This window comes from Pseudorca crassidens, chromosome 1, assembly GCF_039906515.1.
Source record: "Pseudorca crassidens isolate mPseCra1 chromosome 1, mPseCra1.hap1, whole genome shotgun sequence".
In the NCBI taxonomy this organism is placed as follows: Eukaryota; Metazoa; Chordata; class Mammalia; order Artiodactyla; family Delphinidae; genus Pseudorca; species Pseudorca crassidens.
The window spans coordinates 179,268,995-179,283,663 of record NC_090296.1 but is presented as its reverse complement, the minus strand read 5'-3'; the positions used below and the strand labels follow the sequence as shown (position 1 = coordinate 179,283,663).

Genomic DNA, 14,669 nt, shown 5'->3' with positions numbered 1-14,669 from the left:
TTCCTCACCAGTCTTCAGATCCAGGATGGGATGGGAAGACCGGGCACAGAGAATCCGTGGGAAATAGCCAGAGTCTGAGGCTGAGGTCCACGAGTTCTAGCTTCTGACACTAGTTCAACCTGGAGCCAGCCTTGTGCTGGGAACACCAACCCGGCCGGAGTCTTTCACAGAATATTTTCATCAGTCCTCAAACATGCCTCAGGCATCCCCGTTCCTGTGCCTGCATCCCTCCCCTGGTTGGGATGCTAACCTCTAGCTTCTCTGCTTATGTTAGACTTTTCCAACCTTCTAGACATCATTGGAATAGTGGTGCCCTCTTCCTGAATACTCCCATCCTCCTCAATGGTGGCTTCATCCTAGAAACCCCTAGAGCTGTACACAAGCCTTGTTGTCACTCAGTCTACTTAGGAAACTACTTGTCCCGCCGTATACATCGTTAGTACTCTGATGAGAGGCATCATGTCTTTGTCATCTTGATTATCTTTAGCACCTACTGCAGTACCTGGAATAGAGAATGTACTCAAGAAATGCCAGTTGTTGACACTGATAATGGATGATTTTTCTTTTTTCTTTTTGGTTGCACCGGGCAGCATGTGGAACTTCCCCAACCAGGGATCGAACCTGTGCCCCCTGCAGTGGAAGCGTGGGGTCTTAACCACTGGACCGCCAGGGAAGTCCAATGATAATGATGAATTTGAGACCAGTGGTTCTCCAGGCATAGACTTATTATGTAGCAATTTATATCTAGGATTTGGTCTTTCACTCATAAGGATCTGAACATCTTGGAAGGTACAAATGAGACGCCCAAAGTCCATTCATTCTCTGCTTGAGACTCTCAGAGCTCTGGAAGGCACCAAGGAAGACAAAAACCCAGGCTGCCATTTTGAAATCTGACAGAATCATGAAATCAACCTGAGACTAATCCCTGGGGTTAAGCTACTGGTGACCAGGTAACCGTCAAGTTTATGCTTATCAAGTTTGTACTTAAAATAGAAACAAAGAAATACAGTATTTCTTTGCTTGATGCTCTACATGACCCCAACCAAATATTGTATTGTACACTGCAATGATAAGGATTTGGATGTCCTACTGCTCAGATCATACCCAGATTTATATCTCCACACATGCTTACACTAGTCAGTGGGTATCCCAAAGGCGTCTCAAGTTCAACATGCCCAAAACGAAATTCTTGATTTCACCTACCCCCTAAATTTGTTCCTACACCACTCTCCTAGCCATCTGCCCCAAACTTGGGTTTATCCTTGAAACATCCCTCTCCTTCATTCTTCACATCCGAAGTATATCTACCACTCCTCCTCCATCCCTGCCCCACTGGTAGAAGCAACCATTACCACTCATCTGACCTAAGCCTCTGAACCAGTCTCCACACTCCACTTCTGCTCTGTCCAATCCCTTGTTCACAGAGTAGCCAGAATAACACTCGAGTGAAAATCACTGGTCAACCCTTCTTTGGCTTCCCACTACACTTGGGTTAAAACCTAAGCTTTCTTCCAGGTCTCTCCTTCCTCTGGCTCTTGCTGATATCCTCCTGTCTTGATACTCTAACCATGTTGGCCTTCTGACATTTTCCTACCTATGGGCCATGGCGGACATGGTTCGTTACCTACTGCAAATCCAATTCCTGCCTTCTTCCTCACTAGCAGCACTGTGATTTCATTCAAGGGTGCACTGCACTGTCATACGAACGTTTGATATCATTGTTATTATAAAGTGGGTGCCATGCCCAACCTGAAGCATCCATGTTTTAAGGGGAATTTGCTGTAATACTTTCACTAAGCTTCGGTCAACCAAACCATTTACTATGGACTGACTTCTGTAATCCAAATTCATATGCTGAAACCCTACCCCCCCAACATGATGGTGTTTGGAGATGCTCCTTTGAGAGGTAATTAGGTTTAGATGAGGTCATGGGGGTGGGGCCCTCATGATGGAATTAGTGCCCTTATAAGAAGAGATATCAGAGAGCTTTCTCTCTCTGTCTCTCTCTCTCTCTCTCTCTACCATGTGAGGACACAGCAAGAAGGTGGCCATCTGCAAGCCAGGAAGAGGGTTCTCACCAAGAACCAAACCAGCTGGCACCCTGACCTTGGACTTCCAGCCTCCAGAACTGTGAGAAATAAATGTCAGTTAGTTAAGCCACCCAGTCTGTGGTATTTTGTTAGAGCAGCAGGAGCTGACTAAGGCACCACTGCTTGGTTTTAAACTGCTTATCCCAATAATGCAGTACACACCTCCTCATAGGTGTACTGATATATCATACCCCGATGCCAAGACTTCAGGGAGATAATTATATACACAATTATAGAATACAAAGGGAATCTATAGACATTAGTGCAGATCAGAGCAGTGGTTCAAGATTCAGGACAGACGTAATGGAACAAATAAGCAGAAGGCCAGATAAGGGCTATTTTGTTTTGCTTAGCCCCATGGAAGATTTCTGTAGATAACACCCGCTTTGGTGCTTTGCTAGAAGGGGACTGGCTTATCATTCATTTCTCTAAGTCTTTCACAGTCAAGTTGGGTGAGGATAAGAACTTTAGTCGAGGGTTTAGGGAGCCAGGTAAATAACACAGGGCCCATGGCCAGTATCTGCTCACCCAGGACCCTCCAATATGGTATGCAAAATTGTGTGAGTGTGAATTTATTAGGGAAGAGGGTCCACAGCTTTCATTAGATTCTCAAAAGGGTCTGTAACCCACCTCCCCCCACAAAAAGGATGAAACCACTGCAGAAGATGGCCAACGTGACTTGGAACTGAAAGCATTCTCTAGGTGCAGTGTGTTAGTTTTGCAGCTCAGATGAACCTGGCTTTTACCTAATTCCATAACTGGGAGCCCTACAGGCCAAATATATTATAATGGATAAATTCTCCTGTGATAATGACAAGAATCCACAGGAGCTGTCAGCTAAATCCTCACTCAACTGTAAATGCTGCCCAGTTGAATGTATGCTGTAGAAAGACCATTTGCCTCTCAAATAATGAGACAAAGCCAATACAGGGGGGACGTTTCCAGCATTCCCTGAGGATGCCACTGTCAGACCTTTCTCCCATCACAATCCCTCATAGCCTTTTTTTTTTTTTTAACATCTTTATTGGAGTATAATTGCTTTACAATGGTGTGTTAGTTTCTGCTTTATAACAAAGTGAATCAGTTATACATATACATATGTTCCCACATCTCTTCCCTCTTGCGTCTCCCTCCCTCCCACCCTCCCTATCCCACCCCTCCAGGCGGTCACAAAGCACTGAGCTGATCTCCCTGTGCTATGCGGCTGCTTCCCACTAGCTATCTACCTTACGTTTGGTAGTGTACATATGTCCACGCCTCTCTCTCGCTTTGTCACAGCTTACCCTTCCCCCTCCCCATATCCTCAAGTCCATTCTCTAGTAGGTCTGTGTCTTTATTCCTGTCTTACCCCTAGGTTCTTCATGACATTTTTTTCCCTTAAATTCCATATATATGTGTTAGCATACGGTATCTGTCTTTCTCTTTCTGACTTACTTCACTCTGTATGACAGACTCTAGCTCTATCCACCTCATTACAAACAGCTCAATTTCGTTTCTTTTTATGGCTGAGAAATATTCCATTGTATATATGTGCCACATCTTTATCGATTCATCCGATGATGGACACGTAGGTTGTTTCCATCTCCGGGCTATTGTAAATAGAGCTGCAATGAACATTTTGGTACATGACTCTTTTTGAATTATGGTTTTCTCAGGGTATATGCCCAGTAGCGGGATTGCTGGGTCATATGGTAGTTCTATTTGTAGTTTCTTAAGGAACCTCCATACTGTTCTCCATAGTGGCTGTACCAATTCACATTCCCCCAGCAGTGCAAGAGTGTTCCCTTTTCTCCACACCCTCTCCAGCATTTATTGTTTCTAGATTTTTTGATGATGGCCATTCTGACTGGTGTGAAATGGTATCTCATTGTAGTTTTGATTTGCATTTCTCTAATGATTAATGATGTTGAGCATTCTTTCATGTGTTTGTTGGCAGTCTGTACATCTTCTTTGGAGAAATGTCTATTTAGGTCTTCTGCCCATTTTTGGATTGGGTTTGTTTTTTTGTTATTGAGCTGCATGAGCTGCTTATAAATTTTGGAGATTAATCCTTTGTCAGTTGCTTCATTTGCAAATATTTTCTCCCATTCTGAGGGTTGTCTTTTCGTCTTGTTTATGGTTTCCTTTGCTGTGCAAAAGCTTTTAAGTTTCATTAGGTCCCATTTGTTTATTTTTATTTGCATTTCTCTAGGAGGTGGGTCAAAAAGGATATTGCTGTGATTTATGCCATAGAGTGTTCTGCCTATGTTTTCCTCTAAAAGTTTGATAGTTTCTGGCCTTACATTTAGGTCTTTAATCCATTTTGAGCTTATTTTTGTGTATGGTGTTAGGGAGTGATCTAATCTCATACTTTTACATGTACCTGTCCAGTTTTCCCAGCACCACTTATTGAAGAGGCTGTCCTTTCTCCACTGTACATTCCTGCCTCCTTTATCAAAGATAAGGTGACCATATGTGCGTGGGTTTATCTCTGGGCTTTCTATCCTGTTCCATTGATCTATCTTTCTGTTTCTGTGCCAGTACCATACTGTCTTGATTACTGTAGCTTTGTAGTATAGTCTGAAGTCAGGGAGCCTGATTCCTCCAGGTCCGGTTTTCGTTCTCAAGATTGCTTTGGCTCTTCGGGGTCTTTTGTGTTTCCATACAAATTGTGAAATTTTTTGTTCTAGTTCTGTGAAAAATGCCAGTGGTAGTTTGATAGGGATTGCATTGAATCTGTAGATTGCTTTGGGTAGTAGAGTCATTTTCACAATGTTGATTCTTCCAATCCAAGAACATGGTATATCTCTCCATCTATTTGTATTATCTTTAATTTCTTTCATCAGTGTCTTATAATTTTCTGCATACAGGTCTTTTGTCTCCTTAGGTAGGTTTATTCCTAGATATTTTATTCTTTTCGTTGCAATGGTAAATGGAAGTGTTTTCTTGATTTCAGATTTTTCATCGTTAGTATATAGGAATGCCAGAGATTTCTGTGCATTAATTTTGTATCCTGCTACTTTACCAAATTCATTGATTAGCTCTAGTAGTTTTCTGGAAGCATCTTTAGGATTCTCTATGTATAGTATCATGTCATCTGCAAACAGTGACAGCTTTACTTCTTCTTTTCCGATTTGGATTCCTTTTATTTCCTTTTCTTCTCTGATTGCTGTGGCTAAAACTTCCAAAACTATGTTGAATAAGAGAGGTGAGAGTGGGCAACCTTGTCTTTTTCCTGATCTTAGTGGAAATGCTTTCAGTTTTTCACCATTGAGGACAATGTTGGCTGTGGGTTTGTCATATATGGCCTTTATTATGTTGAGGAAAGTTCCCTCATAGCCTTTTGTTGTGTGCAGTGGGCTCTGTCAGCGAGAAAACATTCCCCTCCTTGGGGATGCTAACGAGGAGAAATTCATTTCTGATCAATTTCAGAAACGCACTGGCCTAAACCTATCCTGAAAGTATGCTCCATAGTAAGTGTTTGAAAATATGACTACAAAAAGAAATTGTAGCTTAAAAAGTAACTTTACAGGGGACTTAAACAAATCAAAACATAAAAACCAAAATTGATCATCTTAAAATAACTGCAACAAGCCTATGACCATGGCATTTCCTGGGTCATGGAGATAAGGCACCTGAGAAGAAATGAGGAATTCAAAGGCTAAATTTTGGGTTTTTATCACATTTTTCTTACTGTGACTTCTGTTGGACATGCCCTAATATTTTCATAGTGGTTTGTATTCCCAGCAAAGCCAAGGTGGCGCACGAAAAGATGCCTAACACATCACCAGCTGTGAAAGAAATGCAAATCTAACCCACAACAAGTTACCACTTCACACCTCTTAGGACGGCTATTACAAAAAAATGGAAAATAAGTGTTCACAAAGATGTAGAGAAACTAGACCCTTGTGCATCACTGTTGGGAATGTAAAATGGTGGTGTTGCTTTGGAAAACATGACGGCAGCTCCTCAAGTAGTTAAACATAGAATTACCATATGATCCAGCAATTCCACTTCTGAGTATACACCCCAAAGCATTGAAAGCAGGACTCGAACAGATATTTGCACACCTGTGTTCGTAACAGCCTTATTCACAACAGCCAAAAGGTGGAAACAACCCAAGTGTCCATTGATGGATGAATGGATAAACAAAATGTAGTATATACACACAAGGGAATAATTCAACCTCAAGAAAGAATGAAATTCTGACACATACTAACTGTAACATAGATGAACCCTGAGGACACTATGCTAAGTGGAAAAAGAAAACAGACAAAAAAGAACAAATACCTTATGATTCCACCTCCATGAGATACCTAGAGAAGGCAAATTCATAGAGACAGAAAGCAGAATGGTGGTTGCCAGGGGCTCGGGGGAAACGAATGGGAGTTAGTATTTAGTGGGTTTCAGTTTGGGAAGATGAAAAAGTTCTGGAGATGGTGGTGGTGATGGTTGTGCCATACTATGAATGTGCTTGATGCCACTGAATTGTACTCTTAAAAATGGTTAAGGAACTTCCCTGGTGGTGCAGTGGTTAAGAATCTGCCTGCCAATGCAGGGGACTCGGGTTCGATCCCTGGTCCAGGAAGATCCCACATGCCGCGGAGCAACTAAGCTCGTGCACCACAACTACCGGGCCTGTGCTCTAGAGCCTGTGCTCTGCAACAAGAGAAGCCACCGCATCGCAACGAAGAGTAGCCCCTGCTCGCTGCAACTAGAGAAAGCCTGCATGCAGCAATGAAGACCCAACGCGGCCAAAAAAAAAAAAAAAAAGAAGGTTAAAATGGTGTACAAAATTAAATGTATATTTTGTCACAATTTTTTTTAAAAAAAAGGAAAAAAGAAGCCGAGGTGGCAAGCCATACTTACAAGATATAGGCAATCACCCCAATGGACCAGCAGTCGACAGCTTTGCTGTAGGGTTTCTGTGCGAGGACCTCGGGAGCTGTGAAACAACAAAGCAGAGACACAAGCCTGACAATTTAAATGATTAAGACATAAGGCGGGTTTTAGGTGTTTTTTGCTTTTTGCTCTTTTTGTCTGCTACTTGGGCTGAACTTTCTGTGATTCTAGAAACTGAGTAGGCAGACACAATCTGATATATTTGTTGGCTTTTGTAACTAGACAAAAGGGGAGCATTTGTGTGTGTGTACAACTGGAGGTTATCAATCAATCAATACATACTTGATAGGAGGTATTTTATGTCAGTGCTGGGCTAAGCTCTATAGCTCAGACCAGACTGACAGAGAGGAGAGAATACTCAGTCTGGGGCCTGGGGTGTGATTCACCTCAAATCAGCTCAAGGAAGCATTTCTGGCCCCTGTGTAGGGACTTTCTAGGTGCTGTGGGGACAGGCAGGTGAAGCCCCTTCCCCCTGCCTTCATGGGGCTTAAGTCAAGTTCAGACCTAAAACCTTCTCTCCATGTCCTGCCTCAGGCCTGCTCCTGATTCCTTCTCTAAGGTTTTGGGCGGGTCATCTGTCACTATACTGCCATTCTGTTTTCTCATCTGTGAAACAGGAAAAATGCTATTGAATCTCACTTCCTTGGTTCTAACCCACTCTTCATCACGCATCACCAGTCCAGGGCCTTGGCTTATTTTGTACTATTCCCATACTTCCTGTTCCGGGCCGTGGCTACTGCCCAGCGTTGGATACCCACCCAGTGTCTGGCACTCAGCAGGGTCTGCCATACGTATTTGTGCAAAGAGTAAATAAACACAGGAAAGGAAGTAAACCTTCTTCACAAGTAAAACCTCCTTTTTATGCAAATACATCTGATTGAAGTGTCTAGGATAAACTTTGCAGAAAGTTTAAGAAGGTAGAGAAAGTAAAAAGAGCTCTAGCTTACAAGGCACTTGTCAGGCTAAGCTGTGTGTTCTATGCATTGGGGATGCATTAACTCACCACAACCTTTCTTGGTGGGGAAGAGCTTAGTTATTATTATCCTTCTTCCCAAGCTACAGGTGAGGGTGCACGGGGACTCAGAGATCAAGCCACTTATCCCCAGTATCCAGCTGCCAAGAGGCCTCTACACCAACGTAGTCTAACCCGAATTAAGTGCCTGTGTGATCCGGGTCTCGTCCTTGTCATTCATAGACATTCTCTACTGTAATCCCTTCAACAACTCTGCCAATTAGCCATTATCTGCTCCTGATCCTTAAAGAAAATGAGCCTCAGAGATGTTCCTTTTCTGACGCCACATAGGAGATATAGACCAGTTGGGATCTGAACACAATTCAATCTCACCCTTGTCCCAGCTCTTTCCACTGGAATCTACTGACTGTTAAGGTGAGTCTTTCTTCAGTCTCTAAGCAAAGTCCTTTTGTAGAAAAATGAACAGGGAAACCCTCTCACCCTGTTGCAGATAAGCACCTTCCTGAGCAAGAAGAGGGAAGGACACAAACTTGCTGGATGTTTCTGGTTAGGATGGTAAGAAATACAACCCACAGAGAATCCTCAAATCTAATTTTAGGTTTCAGCCTCAATTCCTCCAAACTTCTGATGAGACTTTTTTTTAAATTTAATAAGAGCTAAATAAATACGTTTGTACGGCTTTGCTGTGTTTACCCTCAATGCAGTAGCAGAAGCAGAGAGCGCTACAAAGTTGGGGAACTCACAGACTGGAGAAGCGGCCCTTAGATAATGGGGAGTGACTGAATCCATCCTCCCTCTTCCCCAGAACTGCTAAGAGCCTGTTTCTCAGATGCTTCTATTATGGCAACTGACAAAAGGGAGCCATTGCCCACAGCCAACGTCCTGCTGATCTAGGAGGATGGTGCTCTCAGAGCTGATGCTTTGGGCTGACAGCCACACGAGCACAGGTGGCGGGAGGGGACTGGTTCTGCAAGGAGCATGTTTCTGAGCCTCCAGGGCCATCCTCGTAGCCTGATGGAAAGTTCAAGAGAGGCAGAAAAGGCTCGCAGAGCTACATCGGACCCGGCCCCTCCTCCCGGCACAGCTGACAGCAGGCATCAGGAGCGCCGCATCAAGCAGGTGGGCAGAGGCCCTGGCTTCCATGTCACGGGGTCTGCAGGGCTCTTCAGAGAGCTGGCGAGACAGCCTGGCCCAAACGCTCCACGAAACCAGATGTCAACTGACGAGGGGATAAGACCCGGCCCCTAGAAAGCAGGGTTGACTCCTAGGAAGAGCTAGCCCTCTGTGTTCTCCTGACCACCTCTGTGGATGGGGCAGGAAGGATTCTTAAAAGAACAAATCCTCCTCCTCGTCATCATCTGTTAGAAAACAGCAAGCGGGCTTCCCTGGTGGCGCAGTGGTTGGGAGTCCGCCTGCCGGTGCAGGGGACACGGGTTCGTGCCCCGGTCCGGGAGGATCCCACATGCCGCGGAGCGGCTGGGCCCGTGAGCCATGGCCGCTGAGCCTGCGCTCCGCAACGGGAGAGGCCACAGCAGTGAGAGGCCCACGTACCGCAAAAAAAAAAAAAAAAGGAAGAAAAGAAAACAGCAAGTACTGGCCACCATCCACTGTTCAGCAAACAAAGGAATAAAGAACACGGTTCCCCTCCTGAAATCCACACACCTGGCGGCACGTGCACATCAGGCCCTTTGCCTGCAGTCTGGCAAATGCTCCAGGGCTCTGGAGAATCGGGCAGTGCGCTGCAGAGACTTGAAAAGCAAGCGGCTGATTTTTATGCAAGTCGGAGCTTGGATGTTACTTGGGACGTTTAGATTCTTGAAACCACAGATGACACAAATTTCTTAAAATATGAGATTTTTGTTTAGCTAGTAAACTTTATAACATCAAGTATATGCTTTTGTATAAAAAGACTTCTGATTTAGATCAACAGTATGGATGTTAGGGAAAAGTTCTAAATGATTAACAAATACCAGGGTATCTACATTGGTGGTGGAACTCTATGTGCTTGTGCCAAACATGTCTTGTCCTCTTTGGTGTTGTGTCTTATCTGGGTCACAGCAACTGCAATGAAATATACACACTTTTAACCAATTGGTGGCAGGTGAACCATTTGCCCTCTGGTGAGGTCCTTAATTGCACTTGAACCCAATCCAGAGAGTGAAGCCAGAAGTGTAATGTCATGATAAAAAAGACAAAGCAAACTGATTTGGAAATAAAATTCTCACCAACTTAAAATATTTTAAACTTGTACGATGGCACATACGTGAATGGCTTCAATTCTATTTTCCTTTGTGATATGATTCCTGGAAACAAATGTTCTTTGGGACACTGTTTGAACAAGCCCACCTAGCTTTAAATAGCTAACTTGTCATCTCATAGTAATTCTTGAAAAAAATAAATTCTCAGACAATATTCAAAACCCTCCTGACAATTTGATATGGTGAACAAATCATGAACCCCTGAGGTCAGGTGGGATATTTTCTCTCCCACTGTCCGTCTGCGTCCTGCAGTTGGCGCTATCGTTTTGCCAACCTGTTGTACTTATCTGGTTTTTGGTCCTCCTTCCATTCCCTTGATCCCTTTCAGCTGGAGTGCTGGGAGAATCCCCTTCTTTCTGATCTTTTCATAGACCCGTTTTCACTTTGAGAACCAGCCAAACTCCCTTGTGTTATCAATCTTATACCACTGGCAAGAATTCAGCTGTAATTCTAAAGAGTCACAGCATCCAACTTACAAACTTTGGGACGACAAATGAGCTCCCAGGCTGAGGAAGCCCAGATTTTCTCTCCTAATTGTACCCAGCATAATTCATGTGTCGTGGGAGGTTGGCAGTGACTCTGGCCAACCCCACACCTTCTAACAGAGGGAGGCTTTGAATCGAAGTAACTTAATTGGAGCTATTGACAGAGAAAGCAGTCATTAAGAGGCACCCTGACTTGTCGGTGATGCCATCAACCCCAGGCAGAGCAGGAAAGGGCTCAGTTTCCTGGCACAGCCATAGCAGAAGGGAAAGACTCCAGTGGGGTGGGCATACACGTTCCTCCAGTGCATTTCAAGGCCTGGGCCCTGGGGACTGTCAGTGGCTATCAGTGGCAGTAGAGAGACCCACCCACCCGGAAGTGCTGAAGGGACAGATCCAAGATAGGTGGCTGGTCCAACCTCCCGACTGCCTCTTAGGCTTGGCTGAAGTCAGCCTTTTAGGCCAGAAGGGAGTGGCATGATATATTTAAAGTGATGAAAGGGAAAAACCTACAAGAATACTCTCCCCAGCAAGGCTCTCATTCAGTTTCGACAGAGAAATCAAAAGCTTTACAGACAAGCAAAGGCTAAGAGAATTCAGCACCACCAAACCAGCTTTAAAACAAATGCTAAAGGAATTTCTCTAGGCGTGAAATACAAGAGAAGAAAAAGACCTACAAAAACAAACCAGAAACAATTAAGAAAATGGCAGTAGAAACATACATATCGACAATTACCTTAAATATAAATGGATTAAATGCTCCAACTAAAAGACACAGATTGGCTGAATGGATACAAAAACAACACCCATATATGCTGTCTACAAGAGCCCCACTTCAAACCTAGGGACACATACAGATTGAAAGTGAGGGATGGAAAAAGATACTCCATGCAAATGGAAATCAAAAGAAAGCTGGGGTAGCAATACTCATATCAGACAAAATAGACTTTAAAATAAACACTGTTACAAGAGACAAGGAAGGATACTATATAATGATCAAGGGATCAATCCAAGAAGACATAACAATTGTAAATATGCATGCATTCAACATAGGAGCACCTCAAGGCAAATGCTAAGAGCCACAATAGAGGTGGAGAGAACAGCGGTGGGGTGGAGGCAGCTCCACCTGGGTGACATGTGTTGGGCCATGACAGTTGGGTTCCCAGGTCTATTCATCAAAACCCTGTAACACACTAGCCTCTGGTAGGCTCCTACTATACCTTATCCATCCCTTTACTGCTGTGTGAATCACACTGTCAAGGTCCAGACTTCATGCTGCTGGAGAACATCTCTAGACTGTATTTTCAGGGCTTAGTACATTCTGGTAGTTCACCAAATGGTGATGCAACTGAACCCAACCTACTCAACACACACGCCATTATTTCTATAAGAAAATGTTTTCCAAACGCCAGACAACTGATTTACAAATAAACTTAGCTGCCTCAAATATTTTTGGTGAGTACCTACAGGAACAAAAAAATGAGAGGGTCACAAATAAATTTTGGATTGCAAGCAACTGTCGTTTGGGAAGTCCCTGTATTAGGTACAAGTAAGATAAACTGCTGAATACATGCCCTGTTTCTGACATGAATCTGGGAGATAAAAGAACCAGAATTAGCCCTAATTCTCTGTGGGTGTCTGTCATTCACGTTGCTCTCCTTTTAAAAGCTTTTCTCAAAGGGATTTCAGAATTATTAGTTCTAGGGCTAAATGGCAGAAAAGATAGTCTGTTAAATGATCTCTCAGAACCTCCTTCCTGGTCAGATCTTGGGGACTATCAATTCAGGTTTTTTGAGGCTACTGCCGATAGAAACAGTATCCCATCAGCTTAATTTACACCAGTCAATAGAAGTGAGTTCCATATAAACCACACAGCCTCAGCAGAGCATCCCACGAGCTACTGGAGAGATCTGTGGACAGATGTTCCCTCCTCTGAGCCCCAGGCTTAACCCACGCTCTTTAGTGAAACAGTACGTTCAAAATTTAAAATAATTGAATTTACTGCTGTGAGACTCACTACCAACGCACTGTGGAAAATTCCACTTGGTGGGAAACGTCTTCTATAAACCGAGCTGTTTTATATTGATTCAGAGCAAGGTTTCCTGGTAAAGGGAAGGACTCCAGAGATTTCAGAAAGAAAAAAAACAGAATTTCAGAAACTTTTCATGTTGTTTTTAAAACAACTAAGTTGCCCATTTTCCTTACTGAAAGAGAGAGAGGAAAAAGAGGCTTAACCAAGTGGAATTGGAAACGAGGACAGTGGCTTGTGAAGGTGGGGGCCACAGTCACCAGTCCTCAGGCTCTCATAAAACAGAAAAGGAATTTTCCCATTTCCTGCGTCCAAGGATGTGCTAAGAACCGTCTCTGCAGAGAGCAGGGAGAATGTGATCTCATCGTGTTACCACGTTCATGTTCAAGGTGATCTGTTCCCCTCCACGGATGTTTGAGGACCACTCCTCTTCGTACTTCAAATATGACCCCTTCTACTGGGATAAGGGTGGGGACACAAGCAGGAGGGGCAGCCCTGGGTGGCAGGAGCAGCCCTTGATGCTGGAAAAGGAGAGCTTGTGGTCCAGAACCATGGTGGTGGTGTTTCTCCTTATTCAATCATTTAATGGGCTGCATCCCACTTCAGGCACTAGCTTTATGGGTGACGAAAGCACACCTGGCCCCTGCCCTCACGGCACACCTGTTCTCCAGGGCACTGAGGGTAGACACAAGCCACAGACGTAGTGCCAGCCTCGGCCGCCCTCCTAAGGACGATGATCAGAGTCAGACAAGATCATGGCAAGATGGGAGAGGTGGTGTTGATTTTTAAGTTTAACTCAGTCAAAATCCAACCCTGAAAATACTGAACTTACTCTAAATAAAACTCAAAAATATCCAAGGAAAGAAAATATTACCTCCAATAGTCAAATGATGGGCAAGGTGCAAACAGAATGAGAAAGATACAGCCGGGGAAAGAAATCGCTGTGGCTAGTGGTGCTGTTAATAAAAGTATATATATGCACGTTGTTCATGTTGTTTTCCAAGAATAAAGTAATAGGCGTAAAGATGAAAGAGTAGGAGAGGTCTGAAGGATGTGAAATGGTTGCCGGGATTTAGGTTCTTGTTACTTAAAATGACTTTAGTTGTCTGGATTTAAGAAGTTTTAAATAGTCGGGCACATTGGCTTTTCAGTGAAAGAAACCTAGGCTCCACCACTTACTACATGTGTGGACTTGGGTAAGTCCCTTAATCTTTCTCAGCCTCCATTTTGTTAGATGGGAACATTAAGAGAGCCCAACTCTTAGGATTGTTATGAGGCTTAAAGGAAATATGCAGCACATATGTACGGGTATAATTAGTAGTTGTTATGTAAGGAGGAAAAGTTGGAAAGATCATAGGAGCAAAAGGAATGTAGGTTTTATTACTCTCTAGAATTAAGGCTGAACAGATTCTTGATATCATTTGGTACTTTCCTTCGATTCTAGCGTAACATAAAATGATTCATAAATGAAGATTTCCACCCTTTTGATGAAAACCCTCAGAAGTCAGGACAGAGCTGGGCCCACACGCGATGGAAGGGCAGGTCAGGAGAACTTGAATCTTAGAGCTGGAAGGAGCCAGTTGGTCCCTTTGTTCATCTAGTTCTTGATCCTTGTGGTCACTTCATCACCAACACGTTTACATCATCATCCCCCCTTGGTCCAGGCACCAGCCTAGGCACGGCAGCAGGAGCAGGCTGTTCGTCATGGTTGACAGACAGCGCTGTGGGCATCAGGACCATTTGTCCCGATATTAGAGATCCATGTGATGGCCGAGGACCTCTGGCTGTGCGTGGCCCCTTCGTGGCTCTGCATTTATTGAGGAGAGAGGCTGTGCTCCTTCCACATTTCCTCTCCCTGCCCTGCTCCCTCCACCCCCCAGCCCCACCCTCTCCTACCTCCAGGCCAGGTGTCATCAAGATTCCCATCCCCATTGTCCTGAGCTCTCCCCATCCTTT

At 44.0% G+C, this 14,669-nt stretch overlaps 1 protein-coding gene across 5 annotated transcripts in view; it reads right to left on the bottom strand.

Moving 5' to 3' along the window:
• CAMK1D (calcium/calmodulin dependent protein kinase ID) overlaps positions 1 to 14,669 on the bottom strand; it is a 417,102-nt gene that overhangs the window by 29,816 nt on the left and 372,617 nt on the right. For all 5 annotated transcript variants that reach the window (XM_067701413.1, XM_067701414.1, XM_067701417.1 and 2 more), the window contains exon 6: positions 6,939 to 7,014. In XM_067701413.1, the coding sequence (XP_067557514.1) occupies positions 6,939 to 7,014 (76 nt within the window). The remainder of the gene's footprint in view (positions 1 to 6,938; positions 7,015 to 14,669) is intronic.